The 24,536-nt window shown below is 46.6% G+C and overlaps 1 protein-coding gene across 1 annotated transcript in view; it reads right to left on the bottom strand.

The window, feature by feature from the left end:
- Window positions 1-24,536, bottom strand: part of LOC124113329 (G patch domain-containing protein 1-like) — an 87,887-nt gene that overhangs the window by 1,777 nt on the left and 61,574 nt on the right. Inside the window, exons 11-17 of the mRNA XM_046473610.2 lie at window positions 24,203-24,381; window positions 22,981-23,108; window positions 22,595-22,734; window positions 22,255-22,496; window positions 21,132-21,327; window positions 12,851-13,003; window positions 11,734-11,861 (exon numbers count right to left, since the gene is read on the bottom strand). Coding sequence (XP_046329566.2) covers window positions 11,734-11,861; window positions 12,851-13,003; window positions 21,132-21,327; window positions 22,255-22,496; window positions 22,595-22,734; window positions 22,981-23,108; window positions 24,203-24,381 — 1,166 coding nt within the window. The remainder of the gene's footprint in view (window positions 1-11,733; window positions 11,862-12,850; window positions 13,004-21,131; window positions 21,328-22,254; window positions 22,497-22,594; window positions 22,735-22,980; window positions 23,109-24,202; window positions 24,382-24,536) is intronic.

Below are 24,536 nucleotides of genomic sequence, written 5' to 3'. Positions count from 1 at the left end.
GTATGGTCGGCATCAATGAGAACTAAGAATCAGGTATGTGGTGTGTCAAGGTATTACACAGCCATAGAGGATAACCTTACTCAAGTTAATGTTGTAGGCTGGTGTACCGAGCCGTATGCAGGATGAGCATGAACCTTCTACTCCAGGGCACTTAAGTGTTGGGCCACTACTAACAGACCTAAACTGTGCGTGCCTTGCACATCCTCCAATGCGACGTCACGCAGGTGGTGACTGGTAAAGACTGTGATCGCCAGAAACACCCCACCATGATGGCAAGTAGAGAGCAGTTGCTGTGTGGTGCCATGGTGGAGGTGACTGCCCGGATCTCAAGCAGGTTGTTGGAATTCCTTGGCCTTGTAGGCCTGGAGAATCATTGGCGATTGTGTTGTAGCCGACTTCCATTCGCGAGGTTGCAGATACCAGTATAAAGAGGCGTCGTCATTGTCTATGGCGTTGCTTGGTTCAACGGATCTAGCAACAGAGTGCTCTTACCGGGCACAGACGGATCTCTTATTTATCTTCTGCGCCCACAACCGAAAATAAAGGAGGGATAAGGAATCATCTATTGGGCTGTCCATGGAGCTGGTTCTTGGCAATGAAGTCCCAGCACTGTCAGATGCACGGCTCCGTGCCCTCCATGCTCACAGTGACGTCCAAGGCATGTAGCTCACTGACACAGGCTGCTGTGTGTGGAGGAAGACTGTTTTTTTCGTCAGATTGTAGAACAATGCCGCATTGAGTGGCTCAAAGGGTGTGTCTCTCAGCAAGGTGAGAATGATGTTCAAGTCCCAAGCTGGTGGACGAAATTTTGCCTTCTTGTCTCCCAACCTAAATGTGGCAAAGACAGAGCAAGGAATTGAGGCAAATTGTTCCTTGGTTCTGTAGGCACCAGATGAGGTTATGTTGTCCGTCGAGATGGAGAGCTGTGCATGTCTCTGAGTGCCTGCTTCCAATGAGCGATGGCTAAGATAAGTGCCTCCAGTTCGTGATAGGCACTGATCGGCGGACCACAGCCCCAAGGTGACCTCACCCTCTAGATGTGCACCCCATCCCTGCTGGGAGGCATCTACAAATAAGCGCAGTGAGGTCGTAAGCCCTGTCAAGGAGTTGCGCCTAAGACATTCGATTCCACCGCCCACCACCGGAGACGCTGTTTGAGGTGATCCAGGAGGACGATGGACACCGAGGGGTCCTGGCGCCTGATGTAGGGAGCCAATAACATTTGAACTGAGTGCAGTTGAAGTCTTCCTCTGTATGTCAAGTCCTGCGCTGAGGTTAGGAGGCCTAGGAGGACTTGCCATTGGCGCCGAGTGCGTGGTAGGTGGAGGGCTTGAATCAGGTGTGTTTGCAAGCACTCCCATTGGACCCTGGGTACAGAGAGGAGGTCGAGGTGTGTCTGAAAGAAATCCTCGATGAACTGAAGGCAATATGAGGGTGTCAACTCAACTTCCAACCCAACTGGTACAGGAGCCCGAGGGTGAAGTCCCTGTGGTGAAGTATAGTGACCGTGTCCCAATGATTCAGGAGGCAGTCGTCGATGACAGAGTCAGAGAGAGCTTGATTCACTTCAAGTCCTTGCGGTCGCCAATTCCTCCCTTGGAGTGGCCGCAGGGGGACTGGTATGAGCCCGAGGACATGCCTTTGACTCTGCCCCGAAAGGTTGAGGTGGAGCCCAGCCCCAGGGGCTGGTAGGAGCCAGGTTGGGATGCCTTACAAAAGGCTGGCTGTGATACCCTAGCCAGGGTCTTGAGACTAGTCTCGTCTCAGGCGAAGAAACATGGGAGTGGGTCTTGGAGGCATGTCCGTTAAATAGGTCAGAGGAGGACCAGGGTTGACGAAGGAGGTCTCTCTTAAAATTCTGGGTCCCAGTCCGATAGAGCAAGGTAGCACAGGCGTTGTGTGGTTGTAAGTTCAATCAGAGCAGCTTACATATTGGATATGCTCATATGCTCTATTTGTTGTTGGAGGTAGGATATGACGTTGGTTAGGTGGTCTATCCTATGTGGATTATGCTTTGACAGGTCCTGGCACTGGAGGACGACACCATAAGTGAGAGTGGCTTGAGAGTGCGACCAATCTCTGTCTCCGTGTAAGCGAGTTTGTTGTCTGAAACATGGGACGGTTGGACCTGGTCATGCGGTGCAGATCCTCGTCTAATACGTGAGCTTTGTCCGCGACCTGGAGAGAGTGAACCAGATAGTCGCTTAGTTTATTGCGTGGGGCTCTAAAGGACTGAGTCAGAGAGAGCTTGCTAAAGTCCTCGTCCAGGGCCAAGATCATGTCCTTGATCTGAGGGTCCGGTGGGATGGTCAGGTAGGGTCCGATTGGATGGCGGTCTTACTATTGACCTTTAGGCCAGGAGGGGGAGCGACTGTCTCAAGTCTGTTGGCAAACCAGTCTACTACCTGGTCTAGTCCATCAGTCTGAACGGTAACTGCTAGAGCGAAGGCAAGACGAATGAATGTCATTCCGACATGAGGATATACTGAGTGAAGTTGAGTACAAGGAGTAATGGGAGGTAGATGATACATCAACGACCAATGGAAGAGATAGCGTTTGTATAGGCATCCGACGAGGTGTATTGTGGCGGCGGTGCGAGCGTCTGTATAGGCGTTGTCAGATGGATAGGCGCTATCTGTATAGGCGCTAGGAGAGGCGTCTGCAGAGGCAAGTTTGAGGCAATAGGTGCTGGCGTCTCTACAAGGAGAGAACCAGATCAAAGCATTTGTAACCTCTCTTCAGATAAGAAAGATACCTTTGGAGATTGCAAATGGTTTCAATTTGATTGATTCTTTGTCGAGAGCTTCAGTAACCAAGAAACGTGGCCAATAGTCAGATCGAATGGCGTAGCAGTCTTGTCAGAATCAACCACCAGACTCCCTTCCTCTGCCGACACAGGGCACAGCCCACGGCAAACAGGGTGCCCAATTCGGTTGCCTCTTAGACCAGCAATGGGGTGCAGGGGACACATTCTACCCCACGTTTAGACAAGGTCTTAACAGCAGTATTTGAAATATACATTTCAATATCCCCAAAGTGGTATATTCATTATTCACAGGATATTGGTTGAGTAACAGAGCATTAACATTTCTGATGATTGTTAGTTGCAGCAAGTGAAATGCTCATAAAATGTTTTTAGCTGTTGTGGCAAGGTGAAAACAATTCTTTAGTGGCGTCCCCATTGGGAGTGCAAGTTGAGAGTTACCTCCCTTTGGTCCTTGACGGCAAACTTTACTACAACATTTGAGAAGTTTCGTGAGGTAACAAATTCTAAAAGGGTGGCTGTACATGTATTTAGAGCTAGACAAATGCTTCAATCCCTTCAGCAACCTGACTTGCATCTTATGTACTTGCCCAACTTGACCTTACTGGACTATGCGTCCACTTTCTGAACCAGTCTTCTGAAGGCTACTGAAGTACTTGTAGGACAGAATGAAAGCCAACTATGACAGAAAATCTAAAGATAGGAAGATGAGTACTGACGATACAGTTTCAGTGTTGGTACCCATCCCCGGTCAACTTTGAGGGCTTGATACCAAGGTACTGAATGGCATTGTGTGTTCATAGCTTTCGGTCATGACAGCCGTGCCAGTTGACACTTGTCAGAGAGGTACTGGTACACAAAGTATGTGATCTAGACTACCAGTTATAGGACTTTCATGGCGGCTGAGTGTGTTAGATCACTGACTTTGTGTGCTTGCGATTAGGTGCCTCACTCTGGCAGTGTGGGTTGATTCCAGGGCTCAACCCAAAAAGGTACTAGAATCTGTACTTTACTAAGAAACTGTTATCCCAAATATAACATTTGTTACACTTGATCACTTTCTAAATGGCATATTGTGTGTTCATGACGATATTGTACAAACCACAGGATGCTGATCAAAGTATATTGCAATAGAGCTGAAAATGTACCACTAAAAGTTATTGCTACTGTTTCTCGTGTATCAGATAACAGTGAGCATGTGAACTTTGATGATTTCGGTGAGATAGCTAACCCTAAGTATAAAATTTAAAGTTAACTCACCATTCTCCAGAACAACTTAGACTAGTTTGTCTATTTGTTTCCGGATATGCCTGGTGTTATGTGTGGTTATTTTGTAAGTTATTTCTGAAGACTAATTCAAACCTCTGGGAGAAAATTGGTTGTCACCATTGATGGGTAGTAGTATGTGAAGTTTCGAGTGGTTTCCAAGGAGATGTCCACAACAGATGATGCAGACAGACCATGACATAAGCTTGTCTGTCTTTCAGTCAGGTAAGCTGAAAACACTCATGCTTTTTGACACCTCGATTATACTGAGTGACAGGAACTTTAAAGGTCATCCAACAACCTGTTAGAAACTTCTTATTGCAAAGTGGGGATTCTGGGTAGGAACCTGGGTCCATGGCAACTAATGTTGGTCCAAATTTTCGACATAGTCCATTTCAAAATTTGTACAATTAACATAACATACGTAAACATTCTTTTGGGTCTTCACCTTCATGTATTCACTCTGAGTTTATAACAGCCACAACAGAAACGAAGGACAGGTTAATGATCATGTCAATCAATTGATTGCTTGGTCCAGACTCAATCATTTACAAACCGCCATATACATGCCAGTTCATGAGTGAATGATCTTGGAACGTGACCTCGACATTTGACACAACCATGACGTGGTAGGTACTGACATAGTTCTATAGAATATATCATAATTTATAGGAAATTCTTTTTCATGAATTGATGTTTCATAATGTTACCTATAGTGACCTAAATATTATCCAGACGTTACCCAAGGGGAATGCGATTTGAGACCCCAACCTAAAGATCATGAATACTTACTACTTTGAGAGGCATTTAGAAGTTGGAGTACATGTATACTAAGTTGTGTAAAGTTCCAATCACAAATACTCCATTAGGTACATACCATTTTATGTGCAGTTCATACTGAGTAACCTTGTCCATCAATGTCATCCTTTATTATATCAGAAAAGCTCCCCATGTGTTTACAGGAGGTATATAAGGTAAATCGGCTCAATCATTTGTCAAAAACATGTCTGCAATGGCAGAGCTCGAATATGAGAAACACATTAAAGGGGACTGATATTAAGAAAGTAATACTTGCTAAGTCCAAACCTTCAGGGATACATGTATGCCGCACTATTATGTGGTATATAGTGATCATTCTAGTAACATCTCAATATTTTAAATATTTGTGTATTTATCCTGCATTACTCCTTAATGCATTTACTGCTGGTTTTGACAGAAAGAAGAAGCTGTGTGAGGTCTTGCTGAAGAAGAAGTTGATCCAACTAGTTGTGTGGCTAATCCCATCTCAAGTGATGATGTCATGGACCATCACATTACTGCAAGATCGTAACATCTGAAGACATTCTGGGGAGGCAGCTCTGTGACGGGTGGGCCACTTTAGACGTAGTAATGCATGATAAGAATACAAATATAAAAAATATCTAGATTTTACTAGATTTTCTAACTTATCCTGCATTTCTCCTTAATGCATTTTTATTGGACGGTATGGCGGAGGGCATACCTTCACAAGCTGACCTCAGTGACATAAACTCTCCAGTTGTTCAGTCGTTGAGTGCATCACTTGTGCAGATCTGTAACTACTTTGAACAATCCTGTCTACAGGAGAAGGCGAGATACAGGCATAAAAATTTATTTTCGAGCCCCACGCTTGGAGCAATGGATATACCTCATAATGTGTGCACAGGGCATAATAAGAGTTCTTTCTCGCTTTTGGCTCTAACAATTGATGATAAAGGTAGGATGGAGAAAGATCATTCGGGTTGTCCTGGTAATTGATTCTTGGCAATGAAATCATAGCACAGTCCGAGGTGAACGACTCTGTGTGTACCACGCTTAAAGTGTACATGGGTAATGTCGAGAACGTGAAGCTCGGTAACCCTTGCCACCGTGGCCAGTGCCAAATAGAATATTGTTTTCTTGGTGAGGTTATTAAACGATGTAGCATGAAGATGCTTAACAGGGGAGTACACAAACACCGAAGTACGACATTCAAATCTCATGCCGGAGGGCGAAACTCAGCCTTCTGATCTTTGAGGCGCAATGAGCATCAAAGTGCCTGTAGGTCGGGGATTTTGGTAATTTTCTTATCTTCCATAACCAATGCCAAATCCCATGAAATATGATGAAATAAACTCGCTCCTCAACCGATTGCTGAGTGGGCAATGGTAGTAGGTATCGAAGTCAAAGCTGTATCCAGTAGATAAGGCTGAATATATATTAAACTTTGGTCTGAAAGTTTGCACCATACAAAGTTATTTTCATCCCCTGGGCATCGTATAAGCACACCTGTTGTTAAATTGAGGTGACGATGAAGGGAGGTGCTTCGTTACTCTGCATGTAGTCTTTGGAGGTTGACAAAACAGTTGTGGGAAGAATGATAAATTTGACACTGTATCTAGTATATAAGGTTGAATATATATATAATATGAAGTATGGTGATCATTTCCATCCCCTGGGTGTCATATTAGTGCTCCCTTTCATATATCGAAGTGTGATGGCATTGGAGTTCTACTGAAGTTAGTGACAATTGGTACAGTGGTCTGAGCGAGTGGTTGCAGTATTATGTACAAGTAAACATGCAAATCTTGTAGAATTTTCGTATTCCGAATATTCTATAAGTAATACGTTACCACTGTTATACCGAGGCTGTTGTCTCCCACAACTGCTGCTATAGCGAAATCTACCACAGAGATCTCAATTACCTCATGCAGCATGTGCGTAGCCACCTAGCTGCCATGTGACACCCTTCACTCTTGTCTCTTGCGAGAGCAAGTGCTCGGGGGACGGACGGGCGGGCAGCAGCCCAGAGGTAACATATTACTTATAGAAAATTCCGAATAGGAAAATTCTACAAATTACATTAAGTAATACGTTACCACTGTTATACCGAGGCTGACTACAACAGTAGGCGGTGGGGAGCACCTACAACCCGAATCCTGACTGCTAGCGTTCCTTCAGACCAGCGGAAACAAATACCAAGGCGGAAGCACCTAGCTAGGCGTTACCCTATAGGAATACCAAAGCACTGTCAAGCGCATACCATAAGGCTCAATCGTCATTGCCAAAACGATTGGTGACTCCAAACGGCCCCACTGGATAGGTATTTCATTGCCGCTGCGGATGAGAACACAGTATCCGTGTGAGCTAAATCTTAGATCAGGTTAAACAGTCGAAAAGAGGGAAATTAATTTCATTCAGACCGTATATCCCAGAGCAAGCCTACTTAAAGTATGTAATAGGCGCGTGACCTAATTTCAGTATTTGTAAGCATGTATCACAAGGTTGGAATACACGACAGACAATTGAATGCATAATTGTCAAAATACAAATATGGACAAAACACACAAAAAGCCGCCTCACCTGTGGTGTGAGTGCGCTGGTTTGCAGGACCCCCACTCCTGTACCCACGGCGTGGGAACATTGGAGACGACCCAGATTGACCACCGTGCAAGGACTGACGACTGCGGAGTTTGGAATTGCGCTGGACACACCCCCTAGATGACCGCTTGTGCCGCGATCAGCGGCCCAAGACGGTGCACCCCCTCCACGTCTTCATCAGAAACCTTTCTGAGGTAATGATTGGCAGAACGCCAGTAACAACCTCGTAATATTCTGTGAACAGAGATATTTGAGTGTATGGCAAATGTTGCCGCTAGCGCCCTGATCTCGTGCGGGTTTGACCCTGCTACCGGTAACCCCCGAGAATGGTACGCCAGATTGATGACAGAACGAAGCCACAACGCCGCAATCGAGTTGCGAGTTATGTCAACCGTGCGATTAGGGTTACACGATATGAACTGACGGTCACGCCCTTGTCTACGTTCATTCGAAGCCTTAAGATAATACTTAAGGGCCCTAACCGGACACAACGCTCTGTCCTCAGTATCAGCAGGATGTAAGATTTCTTTGAGTGATCTTACAGTGAATTCTCTCTCCATTTGCCCGATTCTCTGATTCTTGGCGACGAAGCCCATGAGCAGGCCCAGGCGGACCGCTCCTTCGTCATCCCTATCGAATCGTACCTTGGCAACATCGAGTGCATGAATTTCGGATACACGTGCCGCCGTGGCAAAGGAGAGGAGAAATGCTGTTTTCCAAGTCACATGCCGGAACGAAGCACTATGCAAGGGTTCATACGGAGCTTCCGTAAGTGATTGCAACACTAGGGAAAGATCCCAGGCCGGTACCCGAAGGCGGCCCTTCTTAAGATCGTGCTGTTTGAAACCCTTGATAATACCCCGTATCACCGGCTCTTTGGAGAGACTGGTACCCATAGCAACGTCCCGTACCGTAGCAACGGACGAGACATAGTTGGCAATGGAACCCCCGGAGAGTTTCCGGGTCTCTCGCAAGTGAGACATGAGATGAGCAATATCCTGCACAGATACCTTATCTGGCGAATGAATGTGATGTTTACAACACTTTGTGAAAATAACCCAACATGCATTATACACCTTCTGGGTAGAATCACGATGCATATTAACGTATGCCCGAGTCGCCCGACGAGAAAAACCTTTACTCCTCAGACGCTCGGTGACAACATCCACTGCCCTGCATTTGGATGAAGCTGATGGGCGTAAGGGTGGATCAAGAGATCCGGTCTCACAGGCAGTGGAAGTGGCGACTGCGTGACCTGGGTCAGCAAGTCGGGGTACCACGATCTGTTCGGCGTTGATCACTGCCTTGAACTCGAGACAATTGATGTGAAGACCTAGTTCGTCTACGCACCACAGCCCCGAGCTCACCTCCCCCTCTAGATGGGCGCCCAAGCCCACTAGAGAGGCGTCTGTATACAGGTTCAACGTGGCCCTGTAGGGCCGCATAGAGACTCCTGATAAGACATTGTAAGGGACCGTCCACCACTCCAGATGCAGTCGGAGCCGATCCGGGAGGGCGACAGTCGCACTGTTCACCTCCTGTGCTAACAACTGGATTAAAAACCGTTGCAGCGGGCGGAGTTGGAGATGACCCCGTTCGGTGCAGTCCTGGGCTGACACAAGTAACCCTAACAGCTGTTCCCAAAAGTGAACAGTCTGTTGCACCGCTAAGACTTTGGCAATCATCGCCTGAATCTTGTGCCTTCGGTCTGGGGGGACAAAGAGGCGATGGGTCACCGTGTTGAACCGACCTCCGATGAACTGCAAGTTCTGAGAGGGGGTTAACTCGCTCTTGGGGAGATTGACAATCCACCCCAATTGCTCCAAGAGCCGATGTGCGAAATCGAGCTGCCGAGACAGCGTGTCTGTCATTCGATTTGCTACTAGCGAGTCGTCCAGGTACGCGAAGTACAGGACACCCCTCCGGTGGAGGAACCCCACTATGCGGGTGGTTAACCGGGTGAACAGCCAGGGAGCAGATGAAAGACCGAATGGCCCGAAAGACCAACTCGTAGTGCCTGCCTTGAAAGACAAACCTGAGATACATGTGATGATCCGAGTGAATCGGAACATGCAGATAAGCATCCTTCAGGTCGATCGAAGCGAGCCAGTCAGCCGGCATGATCAGAGCTTTCAGGTCAGCCAAGCTCAACATTCTGAACTTGGGCGGCTTGTGCAGGTAGAACTCGTTGAATGATTTCAAGTTGTGAATCATTCTGAGTTTGGCACTGTCCTTCTTGGGAACGAGAAATATCCTGGAGTAAAACCCATGTGTTATTTCTGGTAGAGCTAACTCCCGAACTGCCCTCTTCTCCACCAACCTGCCAATGGCATCGGCGAGGATGGGAAGATCGGTTTCCGAATAGAAACCTGCCGACGGGGCAACGGTGAGCGGCGGATTCGTTTGAGATCGAGCCGATATACCCGTACCGAATCATGTTGACCACCCACGGGTCGTCAAACACTTGTTCCCAATTCTCCCAGTAAGTCTGGAGTCTGGCTCCCACTGGGGAAGGAGAGTGGGGCCGGACAGGCTGCGGCAGGCGCAACTGTCCAGGGCCAAGTGACTCGGGTTCGCCTACGGGCCAACCGAGGTTGACGCTTTCGGCATACGAACCCCTCCAATGAGAGTCACCTGGAGGGGCCCTTGCCGTCCTTAGACGACGTGGGCTTCCCCCAGTTCCCTGCTGATGGCCCTTACTGGAGCCCTCAGGGCGGGGCTTCTTCCCGGGGAAAGAAGAACCCGACCCCTTAGGCCTGCCGGCCACAGCATCCTGGGGCGCGCTCTGCTTAGGAGCGGCACCCAGGCGCCTATGCAAGGACCCCACAAGATCCAGTGTGTGCTGAGAGGCCTCAGCAGACACAGCGGCCTGTTGTTCTTTCAGAACCCCAGGGATCTTGTTATTAAACAGGGTCCGAGCAGACCAAGGCTGCGAAAGGGGCACCTCCTGATTAGCAGCGTCCAACCCTGAGGCAACCAGATGCGACTGGCACCGGAGAAAATGGCACGTGCCGGAAATAAAGGCCGAAGCCCCGGCAACGTACTCCAGGGAAGCATTTAAACCGAGCAAGCAGTTATAAATGCGCTGGTCTCGGTCCATGGGAGAACGTTCGACCAGACTGGCCGCTGCAGCCAGGTATGTGTCTCCTTGAGACATTGCCAGCATGGAGTGTCGAGTGAGGGTGTCCAGCTGCTGCAAGGTACCTTGTGGTACCGTGGCAGCCGGTGGGGCACGGACACCCAAACGCTCAACATGGGCTTCCGCGGTAGGACCAGCCTCGGGAAGGGCAAAGGCTTCCACAAAAATGAAAGTCAGACTGGTAGTCTAGATCACGTAATTTGAGTACCCTCACTAAGAAAGTGTTATCCCAAATATAACATTTGTTACATTTGACCACTTTCTAAATGGCATTGTGTATTCATAGCTTTCGGCCATGGGAGCCGTGCCAATTTCCACTTGTCAGGGGGGTACTCAAAGTATGTGATCTAGACTACCAGTTGTCTGACTTTCATTTTTGTGGAAGCCTCTGTGGCTGAGTGGGTTAGATCGCTGACTTTGTGTGCTGGCGATTAGGCGCCTCACCCTGGCAGGTGTGGGTTCGATCCCGGACGGTACTCAACCCCAAAAAAGTACTAGAATCTGTACTTTACTAAGAAAGTGTTATCCCAAATATAACATTTGTTACATTTGACCACTTTCTAAATGGCATTGTGTATTAATAGTTATGTAGGGAGGCCCTTTCCCAGATTGATTGTACAGAACTGAATATTTGGTTACATACCAGTTTGAACCCCCACCCCCCGCCCCCATAAGGCCGCCCGCCTGCACTATATTTTCAAAATCCATTGACTGAGAACCAATTCTTTTACTTTTTTAAGGCTTAGCATAAGTAAGCATAGGTACAACAATGCATAAGAAGTACAAAGCAGTACAAAGAATAAAAACCTGCATGACATGAAAAAAACGTGGCTAATTGAAACAACAAAACGCCCGATACTTACCATGGCAAAAAGCCATCATCAAGTGTTAAATATTAATGCATTAATTTGCATTTGAGAACTCTAACATGACTTTTCAGTCTGCCTGACAGCAGTCATGTGATTGTCCATGTGTTTATGGGATTAGCCTCACATCTAGTTGGAACAACTTCTTCTTCAGCTGGGCCTCACACCACGTCTTCTTTCTGTTAGAACAAGCAGTAAATGCAATAAGGAGTAGAAAAAATAAAAAATTATGAATCAGTGATGCAAAAGACAGTACCCAGGTACTTTGCTGGCTGCACCAACAAAGTTCTGCAAGAGTAAGCCTCAACCATTTGGTATACCTTTTTTTCGTTCTTGTGCTTCTTGCTATCCCTGTCTTTATGTTTCTGCCTGTGTTGGTGATGAGCTGCGTGTGTCAGGTCGGCCTGAGAGCAAGATGATGCAGTGGCTGATACAGCATTCCCACTACCTGTAACAGCAAGATCAGTCTTGTCTTCAGTTACATATATTTAATAGGTACTTAGGCAAAACTATTGATTTTAGAGTTTGCAGATTACTGCTTCTATTTGTTTGGGTTGGTCAAAATCTGAAATAAATTTGTGCTGCTCAAAATGTCATCTTATTTTGCAGGGTGTTATATGCTCTTTTTATTAGCAGTTTGCAGTGGCCAGAAACTACATACATCGTGTACATTGTATTTGATCAATTGCTTTTGAAAAAGTTGACAGTGTGGATTTAGGTTCTGGTTGATCGAATCTGTGAACTGAAATTTGTACTTTGCCTTTATTTGCTACTTTATCTAGTTTAATCATGTGAAACAAAAGTCCTTGTGTGGAGCCTGGTTAGAATAGGTCCCCCAGCTCTCTACTGCTTGTATGGGGTGTCTCAGTAGGATCTGGTGGTCAGACTGGATTAGTCATGATGTCAACCACACATTTGTAAGGATGAGACTTTATAATCTACAGATTGACATGGTATAGCTGGAATACCATTGACAATGAACAATAAACAAACAAATATGATCCTTGCCTATGCTCAAACATCATAACAGCATATATGAACAAGTCGCGTCCAACTAAGATAATATAAAGTAATTATTATGGAGTCCCAACTAAATTGAAGGTTGTATTCATGATCTGCAGCTCACAAATATAAATCATGTTACAAATCTAACAGAAAATATATTTACTCTAAATAATTGGTTCTGAATACTATTACAATGATACTACTAGGGAGACAACTCACCTGGAGGTAGAGCAGGCAGGCATGTATACATGAATGCCATCTCGGTGAATGAGTGAGTGAGTTTGCTTAATTAACACAACTTTGAACTGAATTGCAGTTACATCACAACAGCTTGATATGGGAGCAATTAAAGTCTGAGGTGATGCTTACCACTTCAGACAACCAATGAGCGACATCAGGGTGTCAAACTACACATTAAGGGAGACAACTTACCTTGAGGAGGAGGTAGAGCAGGTCCGTATGCCATCTCATCCTCTGACTGTGGTGTGTCAGACATCAGTGGTGAAAGACGCTGTGGAACTGTCTCTATGGCAACTGGAGCTCCAGGGAGGTAGTGTCGAGTATGACTATTTGTATCCTGTGTAACTATATTTGAAAAATCATGACATGTAATGCAAGAATTTCGAAAACAAAAGATACACTTTTCTTGGATTGAGGTTTTATTCTATAAAGGGCAATTCTTTTTTGTTTGCCAGTTTCTGTTGAATGACAGATCACAGATTTACAACCCTTCCAATGTCTTACAGACATTAAATTACACATTAAATTGTAGAATTTTCCTATCCGGAATATTCTATAAGTAATACGTTACCACTGTTATACCGAGGCTGTTGTCTCCCACAACTGCTGCTATAGCGAAATCTACCACAGAGATCTCAATTACCTCATGCAGCACGTGCGTAGCCACCTAGCTGCCATGTGACACCCTTCACTCTTGTCTCCTGCGAGAGCAAGTGCTCGGGGGACGGACGGGCGGGCAGCAGCCCAGTGGTAACGTATTACTTATAGAATATTCCGAATAGGAAAATTCTACAAATTACATTAAGTAATACGTTACCACTGTTATACCGAGGCTGACTACCACAGTAGGCGGTGGGGAGCACCTACAACCCGAATCCTGACTGCTAGCGTTCCTTCCGACCAGCGGAAGTAAACACCAAGGCGGAAGCACTCGATGCGCATGCACCTAGCTAGGCGTTACCCTATAGGAATACCAAAGCACTGTCAAGCGCATACCGTAAGGCTCAATCGTCAATGCCAAAACGATTGGTGACTCCAAACGGCCCCACTGGATAGGTATTTCATCGCCGCAGCGGATGAGAACACTGTATCCGCGTGAGCTAAATCTTAGATCAGGTTAAACAGTCGAAAAGAGGGAAATTAATTTCCTTCAGACCGTATATCCCAGAGCAAGCCTACTTAAAGTATGCATTAGGCGCGTGACCTAATTCCAGTATTTGTAAGCATGTATCGCAAGGTTGGAATACACGACAGACAATTAAATGCATAATTGTCAAAATACAAATAAGGACAAAACACACAAAAAGCCGCCTCACCTGTGGTGTGAGTGCGCTGGTTTGCAGGACCCCCACTCCTGTACCCACGGCGTGGGAACATTGGAGACGACCCAGATTGACCACCGTGCAAGGACTGACGACTGCGGAGTTTGGAATTGCGCTGGACACACCCCCTAGATGACCGCTTGTGCCGCGATCAACGGCCCAAGACGGTGCACCCCCTCCACGTCTTCATCAGAAACCTTTCTGAGGTAATGATTGGCAAAAACCGAGTCAGAACGCCAGTAACAACCTCGTAAAATTCTGTGAACAGAGATATTCGAGTGTAGGGCAAATGTTGCCGCTAGCGCCCTGATCTCGTGCGGGTTTGACCCCGCTACCGGTAACCCCCGAGACCGGTACGCAAGATTGATGACAGAACGAAGCCACAACGCAATCGAGTTGCGAGTTATGTCAACCGTGCGATTAGGGTTACACGATATGAACAGACGGTCACGCCCTTGTCTACGTTCATTCGAAGCCTTAAGATAAAACTTAAGGGCCCTAACCGGACACAGCGCTCTGTCCTCAGTATCAGCAGGATGTAAGATTTCTTTGAGGGATCTTACAGTGAATTCTCTCTCCGTTTGCCCGACTCTCTGATTCTTGGCGACGAAGCCCATGAGCAGGCCCAGGCGGACCGCTCCTTCGTCACCCCTATCGAATCGTACCTTGGCGACATCGAGTGCATGAATTTCGGATACACGTGCCGCCGTGGCAAAGGAGAGGAGAAATGCTGTTTTCCAAGTCACATGCCGGAACGAAGCACTATGCAAGGGTTCATACGGAGCTTCCGTAAGTGATTGCAACACTAGGGAAAGATCCCAGGCCGGAGCCCGAAGGCGGCCCTTCTTAAGATCGTGCTGTTTGAAACCCTTGATAATACCCCGTATCACCGGCTCTTTGGAGAGACTGGTACCCATAGCAACGTCCCGTACCGTAGCAACGGACGAGACATAGTTGGCAATGGAACCCCCGGAGAGTTTCCGGGTCTCTCGCAAGTGAGACATGAGATGAGCAATATCCTGCACAGATACCTTATCTGGCGAATGAATGTGATGTTTACAACACCACTTCGTGAAAATAACCCAACGTGCATTATACACCTTCTGGGTAGAATCACGATGCATATTAACGTATGCCCAAGACGCCCGGCGAGAAAAACCTTTACTCCTCAGACGCTCGGTGACAACATCCACGCGTGCAGATTGAACTGCCCTGCGTTTGGATGAAGCTGACGGGTGTGAGGGTGGATCAAGAGATCCGAGTGGCGACTGCGTGACCTGGGTCAGCAAGTCGGGGTACCACGATCTGTTCGGCCACATGGGCGCGATCAGTAACATTCGACAGCGAACTCCTCGAAGCCGGCTTAGAATGTGTGGTATCAACGCTGTCGGCGGGTAAGCATAAGCGTCCAAGCCCGTCCAGTCTAACGCGAGAGCATCGTGATCGATGGCCCTCGGGTCCGGGACTGGTGATACAAACAACGGGAGTTGATTGTTGAACCGTGTTGCGAACAGGTCGACCATCGGACGACCCAAACGTTCGCACAGCCACTGAAACACTACTGGGTTCAGCATCCACTCTGTGGGGCTCGGATCCTGAGGCCTCGATAGAGCATCGGCCAGTACGTTCCGCACACCTGGGATGTGACGGGCGCGTATCTGGCACGGGACACTGTCCACCAGAGCGTAAAACTCGAACGTGAGATCGAGTAGCGAGTGACTGTGGGTTCCCCCCAGTTTGTTCACATAGGACACTACCGTCGTGTTGTCGGTCGCCAGCATGAGCCGGGCGTCGACGAGATGATGCTTCCAGTGATTGATTGCGTTGATCACTGCCTTGAACTCGAGACAATTGATGTGAAGACCTAGTTCGTCTACGCACCACAGCCCCGAGCTCACCTCCCCCTCTAGATGATGCCCCAGCCCACTAGAGAGACGTCTGTATACAGGTTCAACGTGGCCCGGTAGGGCCGCATAGAGACTCCTGATAAGACATTATAAGGGAGCGTCCACCACTCCAGATGCGGTCGGAGCCGATCCGGGAGGGCGACGGTCGCACTGTTCACCTCCGTTGCTAACAACTGGATTAAAAACCGTTGCAGCGGGCGGAGTTGGAGACGACCCCGTTCGGTGCAGTCCTGGGCTGATACAAGTAACCCTAACAGCAGTTCCCAAAAGTGAACAGTCTGTTGCACCGCTAAGACTTTGGCAATCATCGCCTGAATTTTGTGCCACCGGTCTGGGGGGACAAATAGGCGATGGGACACCGTGTTGAACCGACCTCCGATGAACTGCAAGTTCTGAGAAGGGGTTAACTCGCTCTTGGGGAGATTGACAATCCACCCCAATTGCTCCAAGAGCCGACGTGCGAAAACGAGATGGCGTGACAGGGTGTCCGACATTCGATTTGCTACTAGCGAGTCGTCCAGGTACGCGAAGTACCGGACACCCCTCCGGTGGAGGAACCCCACTATGGGGGTGGTTAACCGGGTGAACAGCCAGGGAGCGGATGAAAGACCGAATGGGAGTACAACCCACTCGAAGTGCCTGCCTTGAAAGACAAACCTGAGATACTTGTGATGATCCGAGTGAATCGGAACATGCAGATAAGCATCCTTCAGGTCGATCGAAGCTAGCCAGTCGGCCGGCATGATCAGTGCTTTCAGGTCCGTCAAGCTCAACATTCTGAACTTGGGCGGTTTGCGCAGGTAGAACTCGTTGAACGATTTCAAGTTGTGGCGACTGTCCTTCTTGGGAACGAGAAATATCCTGGAGTAAAACCCCGGTGTTATTTCTGGTAGAGCTAACTCACGAACTGCCCCCTTCTCCACCAACCTGCCGATGGCATCGGCGAGGAAGGGAAGATCGGTTTCCGAATAGAAACCTGCCGACGGGGCAACGGTGAGCGGCGGATTCGCTTTGAGATCGAGCCGATAGCCGTACCGAATCGTGTTGACCACCCACGGGTTGTCGAACACTTGTTCCCAATTCTCCCAGTAAGTCTGGAGTCTGGCTCCCACTGGGGAAAGAGAGGGGGGCCGGACAGGCTGCGGCAGGCGCAACTGTCCAGGGCCAAGTGACTCGGGTTCGCCTACGTACCAACCGAAGTTGGCGCTGTCGGCACACGAACCCCTCTAATGAGAGTCACCTGGAGGGGCCCTTGCCGTCCTTAGACGACTTGGGCTATCTCCAGTTCCCCTTCTTCCCGTGAAAGGGCTGCTGAGAACCCTTACCGGAGCCCTCAGAGCGGGGCTTTTTCCCGGAGGAAGAAGGACCCGACCCCTTAGGCCTGCCGGACGCAGCATCCTGGGGCGCGCTCCGCTTCGGAGCGGCACCCTGGCGCCTATGCAAGGACCCCACAAGATCTAGTGTGTGCTGAGAGGCCTCGGCAGACACAGCGGCCTGTTGTTCCTTCAGAACCCCAGGGATCTTGTTATTAAACAGGGTCCGAGCAGACCAAGGCTGCGAAAGGAGCACCTCCTGATTGGCAGCGTCCAACCCTGAGGCAACCAGATACGACTGGCGCCGAAGAAAATGGCACGTGCCGGAAACAAAGGCCGAAGCCCCGGCAACGTACTCCAGGGAAGCATTCAAACCGAGCAAGCAGTTGTAAATGCGCTGGTCTCGGTCCGTGGGAGAACCTTCGACCAGACTGGCCGCTGCAGCTAGGTATGTGTCTCCGTGAGACATTGCCAGCATGGAGTGTCGAGCGAGGGTGTCCAGCTGTTGCAGGGTACCTTGAGGTACCGTGGCAACCGGTGGGGCACAGACCCCCAAACGCTCCACATGGGCTTCCGCAGAAGGACCAGCCTCGGGAAAGGCAAGGTCATGTACTGGGAAAGACCCTTTTCTCCACGACGGGGGAGGTAACGGGAGACCCCGACCGGAGGCAGCCGTGAAGGCCTTCTCCAAAGAAGGCTTAATCCCGCGCAGCAAGGTTGATGCCGGGAAAGCCTTGTCGGACGCCTCGTCGTATACCTCGGAGGAACCCACGGAACCGTGGATTCCCCGCGGTATCGGCAGGGGCTTTGGCATGTCCTCGAAGAGGTCATACACCATGGCCACGCGGTCCTTAACCGATAGCGGAAGCAACGGTTCGGGGGAAGGACCGGTAACCACGGCAGCCGCCGCCGTACCGGTGGACCCCGCGTCCGAACCCGCGGCCACCGAAGAGGCCGGGGACGGAACAGCCAGCGGCCTATCTTGCGATAAGGCCGCCAGCTTGGAGTCCACAAGTTTCGACAATAATGCGGCGACGGAATCCCCAGACAGCCCGAGGGCCGCAAGGGGATCCGCCGCAGCCAAGGAGGTGGTACCCGCACGGGGACCCCGACCGGACGAACCGGCCACCACAGGGGTGGAGACGGACTGTACGTACAGCCGGTACCGCTCAAACTCCGCAGGCCCCAGACCTTCGCACAGGATGCACCGGGTGTCCCCGCAAGGAACCCTGCACCGCGGGCAACGATCGTGGGGATCCCGGGAAGACAAAAACTTTCTGCACACCCCACAACTCCGAGGAGCAGGGGTAGAGGGGGTGGATACTGGGGACATATCTATGTCAGACATTGATTGTTTGCTATAAACAAAGAACAAAACATGGTTACAACGCACGCACCACAATGATTCACAAAGAGCATTTTCACAAGAAAATAAACGAGCAATGTGAACATATAACATACACATATAACTTTTATTAAAGAAATAAGTTATGTTAACCCCCAAAACATACAAGAACAGGGGAAACGTAAAACACAACGTGCATACGCGAACCCCGCAAGTATATAGAAAAAAGGGCAGGAAAAATTTTCCGTTTGGCGGGAAAATTATAACCAAGCGTAGCTACCGCAACGCCCCATAAAAGCACAGTTTATTAGAGAATAAACTATAATAAATATCACCAAATCTTCAAGGAACGCTTCAGCAGGAGAAAACACGTCTTGCTAAGCAGACGAAGGAGACAAGAGTGAAGGGTGTCACATGGCAGCTAGGTGGCTACGCACGTGCTGCATGAGGTAATTGAGATCTCTGTGGTAGATTTCGCTATAGCAGCAGTTGTGGGAGACAACAGCCTCGGTATAACAGTGGTAACGTATTACTTTATGTAATTAAACAATCTACAAAGCAACAATAGATCATTAAGGTCAAAACATAATGGTAATTGAAAACATGTAGATATATTGCCATTGTACTGTTACTCTTTAAATGTGAGCGGTTTGTTATAAGAAGTGAAATCTTTAGCAACAAAATAACAATCATTTCCGGTTAAACAACATAACTTCATGCATGTTAAACCCAGCACAACTTTGAAACCTAAGTCCTATGCCCCTAGCTACCTAATAAGAATGTCAGATAACCTGAACCTTACCCCTTATGTTTGGGATAAATGCATGCCATATTCAGTGCCTCTTCAAAACTGCCCTACATGCAAAAGATTTAAAAATTATCTGCCAAAAAAAGCATTTATGTGAAAACGGCAAACATTCTTTACAAATGGCCTTCACTGTGACCTTGACCTTACATTTTCACTCCTAACCTTACATTTTCACTGAGCTTTTCAAATCTGGGCTCCACCCCTAAGGAAGGCATGAATCTAGTTTTATTGACCTGAAGTCAATAAGTGAGGCAAGTTTTTTTCAGGTTCTGACCTATAGGATGACCTTGACCATTAAGACATATCATGTTTTCACAAAATGAAATTGCATATGCTACTCATTGAAATAAGGACCTATTTCTGATGTCATGAAATGACTGTCATCAATTTACATACATAAGTACTTAAGCAATATAACCACCACAAGCATAAGATCTTAGAAATAGAGCGCTATGGCCCTGTAACTCATCCAAATAAGACTAATGTTTTGAATGCCATAGTATTTTTCAAATTGTTTCACGAAAGAACTGTCAATTTCAGTGGAAACTGGACTTTTGCATAGGGAGGAGGATGTTTACAGTGTGAGAATATGAGGTCCAAAGTGTAAAGGTCCAAATTAATATAATCACCATAAACATATCTGTTGAGCCTCACTACAAACTACATATAGACCAATTATCATTACACTTTGAAAGAAAATAGCTCAGTAACGGCCATAATTAGGGTTTTTCATACGGCTGCAAGGGAAGCCATTTTGAAAATCAGTTTCTAATGTCATGAACAAATTGGACCCATGAAGATCCGGGGTTGAATAGGTCATCAGCAACCCAATTTGCCGTAAAAGGCGACTATGCTTGTCGTAAGAGGCAACTAACAGGATCGGGTGGTCAGACTCGCTGACTTGGTTGATGCATGTCATCGTATCCCAATTGTGTGGATCGATACTCATGATGTCAATCACTGCATTGTCTGGTCCAGACTTGATTATTTACAGACTGCCGTCATATAGCTGGAATATTGCTGAGTCCAGCGTAAAACTAACAAACATCAAAACATCTTGAACGAATTGGGGCATCATCATTGGTAGGAACAAACATGCAAAATTTCAGCTTCACTGGTCTCGTGGTTTCTGAGAAGATGCTTGCAGTCATATTGGAACAAACTTGGAACTACATATGGCGACCATCTCACCCACATAGTCTCTTGCTTCAGTTTTGATGCCTTTCAGGCCATATGAGCTAAAAAATCTGCTCAAAAAGGCATTTCAGTGAAAACTACTCTTAGAATGACCTTGACCATATACGTAGGTCACTCACAACCTTTTCAAATCACAGTCCCACCTCAAGGTTATGTACCAAGTTCCATTGACAAACAGTAAAACCTACTTGAGCAATCATTTACACAACTTTTCTTCAAGCTATGACAATGAGGATGAAATTTACGCATGACATGAGTGGTCAATGTGTCCAAAGAAATTCTCAGAGCTATAAAGGAGACAGACATGATATGATAACCCTGGAATGTCCAAGCACCACATCGTTTCAAATACAATGTGTGGTGGTAGTCAAATTCAGAAATAGTTTTAAAGCTTCCACATCAATAAATATAATTCAGGATTGCCTACAAACAAAATTCATTTTATATAAAGTTTATATAATTTGCCAATTAAACGAATTTGTTCACAAAATCATCGGGAACAGAAATTGCCCAGCTGACCCATGAACTGTATAAACTGATACAGTAAGAAGCTCCTCCACCACACAAAGCTTTCAACAAACCTGGTAATTTGCCATCTCCAATATCCATTTCTGCATTCCCTTCACTTAATGACACCTCCATGGCAACTGGTTCGGGTTGGGTTTCACTCTGATCCTGTTCTGACTCAGAAGAGCTGTCCTCTGAATCTGAGTTTTTGAAAACAGCTTTGAAGAGATCCATGGATGGTACATCACTATGTCCTTTGGAAATGTTTGTCTGTTGATGAAATATGAGTGAAGATGCTTTGTGCCACATGAAGAACACCAGTCAGTAAAACAGTGAAAAATGTCAACAACACTGATACAATTAGGAGATAAACATACTGTGTTTTCAATGTATAGCCAGGTTACCTGTAGATGTAACTGCGCCACATTAAATTTGGAACCGCACCTGCAGTGTGTGGTTTCAAATGTTATATTTAGCGTTGTTAGATTTACAGGTAACCTAGCTCTACATTGAAAACACAGTATGTTTATTTCCATTCTGCCATGACTAAATAAAGCGAACTCTTTGGTGTTGGCAAACAAATTGAGTGATGCAGCATGGGTTGACTCCAGTTTTTTTAGTGGGTTGTTGGAATCACCAACAGCCTGTAAACAAAATACAGTGCTTTATATGCTCAGTTTGTTTACACAATGATACTTCACTCAACATATGACAGGCATTGAAGCATATAAGCAGGCATCTTGGTCAGCTAACATGAGGTGGGTAACCCTGAAGAAAACTAAGCAAGCTATGCAAAGCTTTCATTCTACACCAAACGTCACCATTATGATGTCATATCACGCATTGTGACGCAAAAGATAAGACGTCACAATCAAATAAGGAAAAGCACCTAAATTCCAAGGTCTCTGTTGTTCCCAAAACTTAAAATACATTCTCTTTGTAGACTTCCATCATGTTTTCACACATCCTTTGAATATCATAGTACCTGCAACTTTGCATTTTGTAACCTATAATTGTAGATACAATTATTTTAGAATGCCTGCCTATTCTATGGATATAAGCTTCCGTGTTGATGCGGCCGTCAAAATGGCCGTTTCAATCAGAGTAAATTTATTGTCATTGAACAAACTCTGATTGACCAAGCAGAATTGAGTAATTTCCAAATTCATGGTAGAATACAGCATGAACATGGCCTACCCGAGTCTGTGAATCTCTCTGTGTCTCTCCTCTCTCCTTGTTTTGGTGTCCTACACTTTCCATGACTCTCTCCTGTTCCATGTGGGCTTGCTTGGCCTTCTGCTTCTTGTCATCATCCTCATACAGAACGCTGAAGATGGAACTAAATGCTGGCTTTACACTTGACTTATTGCCAATCATAAAAGACTTCATGCCTCGTTTCTGAGGAACACTATCACTTGTGATCTGTTTGCTCACTGACTCTGAAATAATAAGTGAGGAAGGAGTTTCATGAATATTGTTAAAAAAAACAAGGTACTTATCAATATGAGTTCAGGATGAATGAATCATGACATCCCACCTTTACTTTCAATAGCTTTAACTGGTTCCGGGTCTGCTGAGGGCTGTTCTGTGTTGACTGCATGGGCACCAGAGAACTCCAGGAAGTTGAACACAGAGTACTTGTCTCTCTTCACACTTGTGAGGCCTGTGATTGTTGACCTGCCAGTGACAAGCAGAACCTAAGTCACTTGATCTTACTATGTACATCTCAACATGATTGCAGAGGCTTCAATGTCTTTTGCTGATATTTGTTGGGCTTAAAAAACAAAGAATTGGTTCTATGGTAATGGTTTTTGAAAATATAGTGCAGGCGAGCGGGGTCTTTTTTCTTTTTTTTCCATCTAGGATGTAACCAAATAAACAGTTGTGTATCATCCATTGTTATGAAACATAAGAACTACATACCCTGGATATGGGTAAGGGACATTGAATCGTTGACAGAGAAGTTTGTCTGGGTGCCACTCCAATTGCTCCCGTGTCAGTTGCCCAAACATCTTCATTTCCACAGCCTTGGCCTGGTCACTCTGTTCCACCTGAAGGGGACAACAAACTCATCAAACAGAATGGCAGGGTATGAAACATACAGGATATGTAACACAGGGTATGATGGGGTATGTAACATGCAGGGTTGTAGCAGTATCACTCGGGGTACATGTGGTTTTATGCATTCCATGTTAGGTTTTAGACCACTCACCAGAGCCGAAGGCTTATGAACGATTTGAACCATGCAAGTTAACATCATGTGTCGCAACCTCCAGTGTTTACAAGGTTTTAACTTGCGCGGTTCAGTGTTCATATATCCCCCGCCCCTGTTGCAGAATTTATGACATAAATATATCTCAACAAACCCTAACCTTTTTTAACCGAGGTGGAACTTGTCATGGAAATTGTAAAAAAAAGAAGAGTTTGGAACCTAAGTCCATCTTGTTGCCATGGAAACGTAAAAAATAAAAATTTCTTAAATTTCTAAATAGCAAAAGGCACCAGTTCAGCATGTACCTGACAGACCTGCAAAGTTTGATGAAAAAATATTTAATGGTTTCTGAGTAATGCTCCGGAAACGAAACGTGACGGACGGATGGACGGAGCCCGTTTCTTTATCCCCTGACAACTTTGTTTGGCGGGGGATAAAAAATCATCCCACCACTAATACACATATACTTCCAGGAATGCCGACTTTCTCCATTGTGTCTGCATTCTACATCTGTTCTGAACTGTTCTATCAGTTGTATACTGTTGATGCCTTACGTTGATCAGAAAATGTTTCCTCTCGTGTATGTATGCCTTATTTGCTGACAAGAAGCAAGCCAATTAACAGAGATTCTTCAACATGCAGCAGAACTGTACCATCATCTTAGGTCAATCCAGATCATCTAACTTTGAAAGTGCCTCCCAACAAGCTGCCAATAAACAGCTTGCACCATCCTCCTCAGCTATACAGAATATTGAAATTATTTTTAATGTAGTTGCGTGTCTGAAATGTATGTTCATATAAAAAAAAGGAAACAACTTGATACAGTCTTGTCATTCTGTTGTCAGCAATAGGTGCTGGCATAGAGGAGACCCCAACCTGTGCAACTGGTCAAACCAGAAGCAGTATATCTATCAATGATGATGGCTGACAAACCTGAGGGTCGGCTGGCATCTCAGGCGTGTCCAGGTCATCAGTATACTTGGCTGAGGTGAAGCGCGATGCCATCATGGTGGAGAGGGGCTTGTACAATTTGGCAGCCCTGGCAAACTCCTCCTTCTCTCTCTCCTTCTCCCACTCTGTCATGCTGCCCTCCACAACCTCCTCATACAGGTCTAGTCAGAACAAGATAATGTTACATTATAACAGAAAGGGTAAGTGTTTCATCTAACTTATAAACCAAAAAAGGAAACTTATAACATGTAGAAGAAATAATTTGACATTCTGCTCACTTAAGACACCCAATTTCTGGTGGTTGTCATTGCATCCA

This window comes from Haliotis rufescens, unplaced genomic scaffold, assembly GCF_023055435.1.
Source record: "Haliotis rufescens isolate VD_foot unplaced genomic scaffold, xgHalRufe1.0.p SCAF_19, whole genome shotgun sequence".
Classification (NCBI taxonomy): domain Eukaryota; kingdom Metazoa; phylum Mollusca; class Gastropoda; order Lepetellida; family Haliotidae; genus Haliotis; species Haliotis rufescens.
Note: the sequence above shows the minus strand (reverse complement) of the source record. Positions and strands in the feature narration are given on the sequence as shown.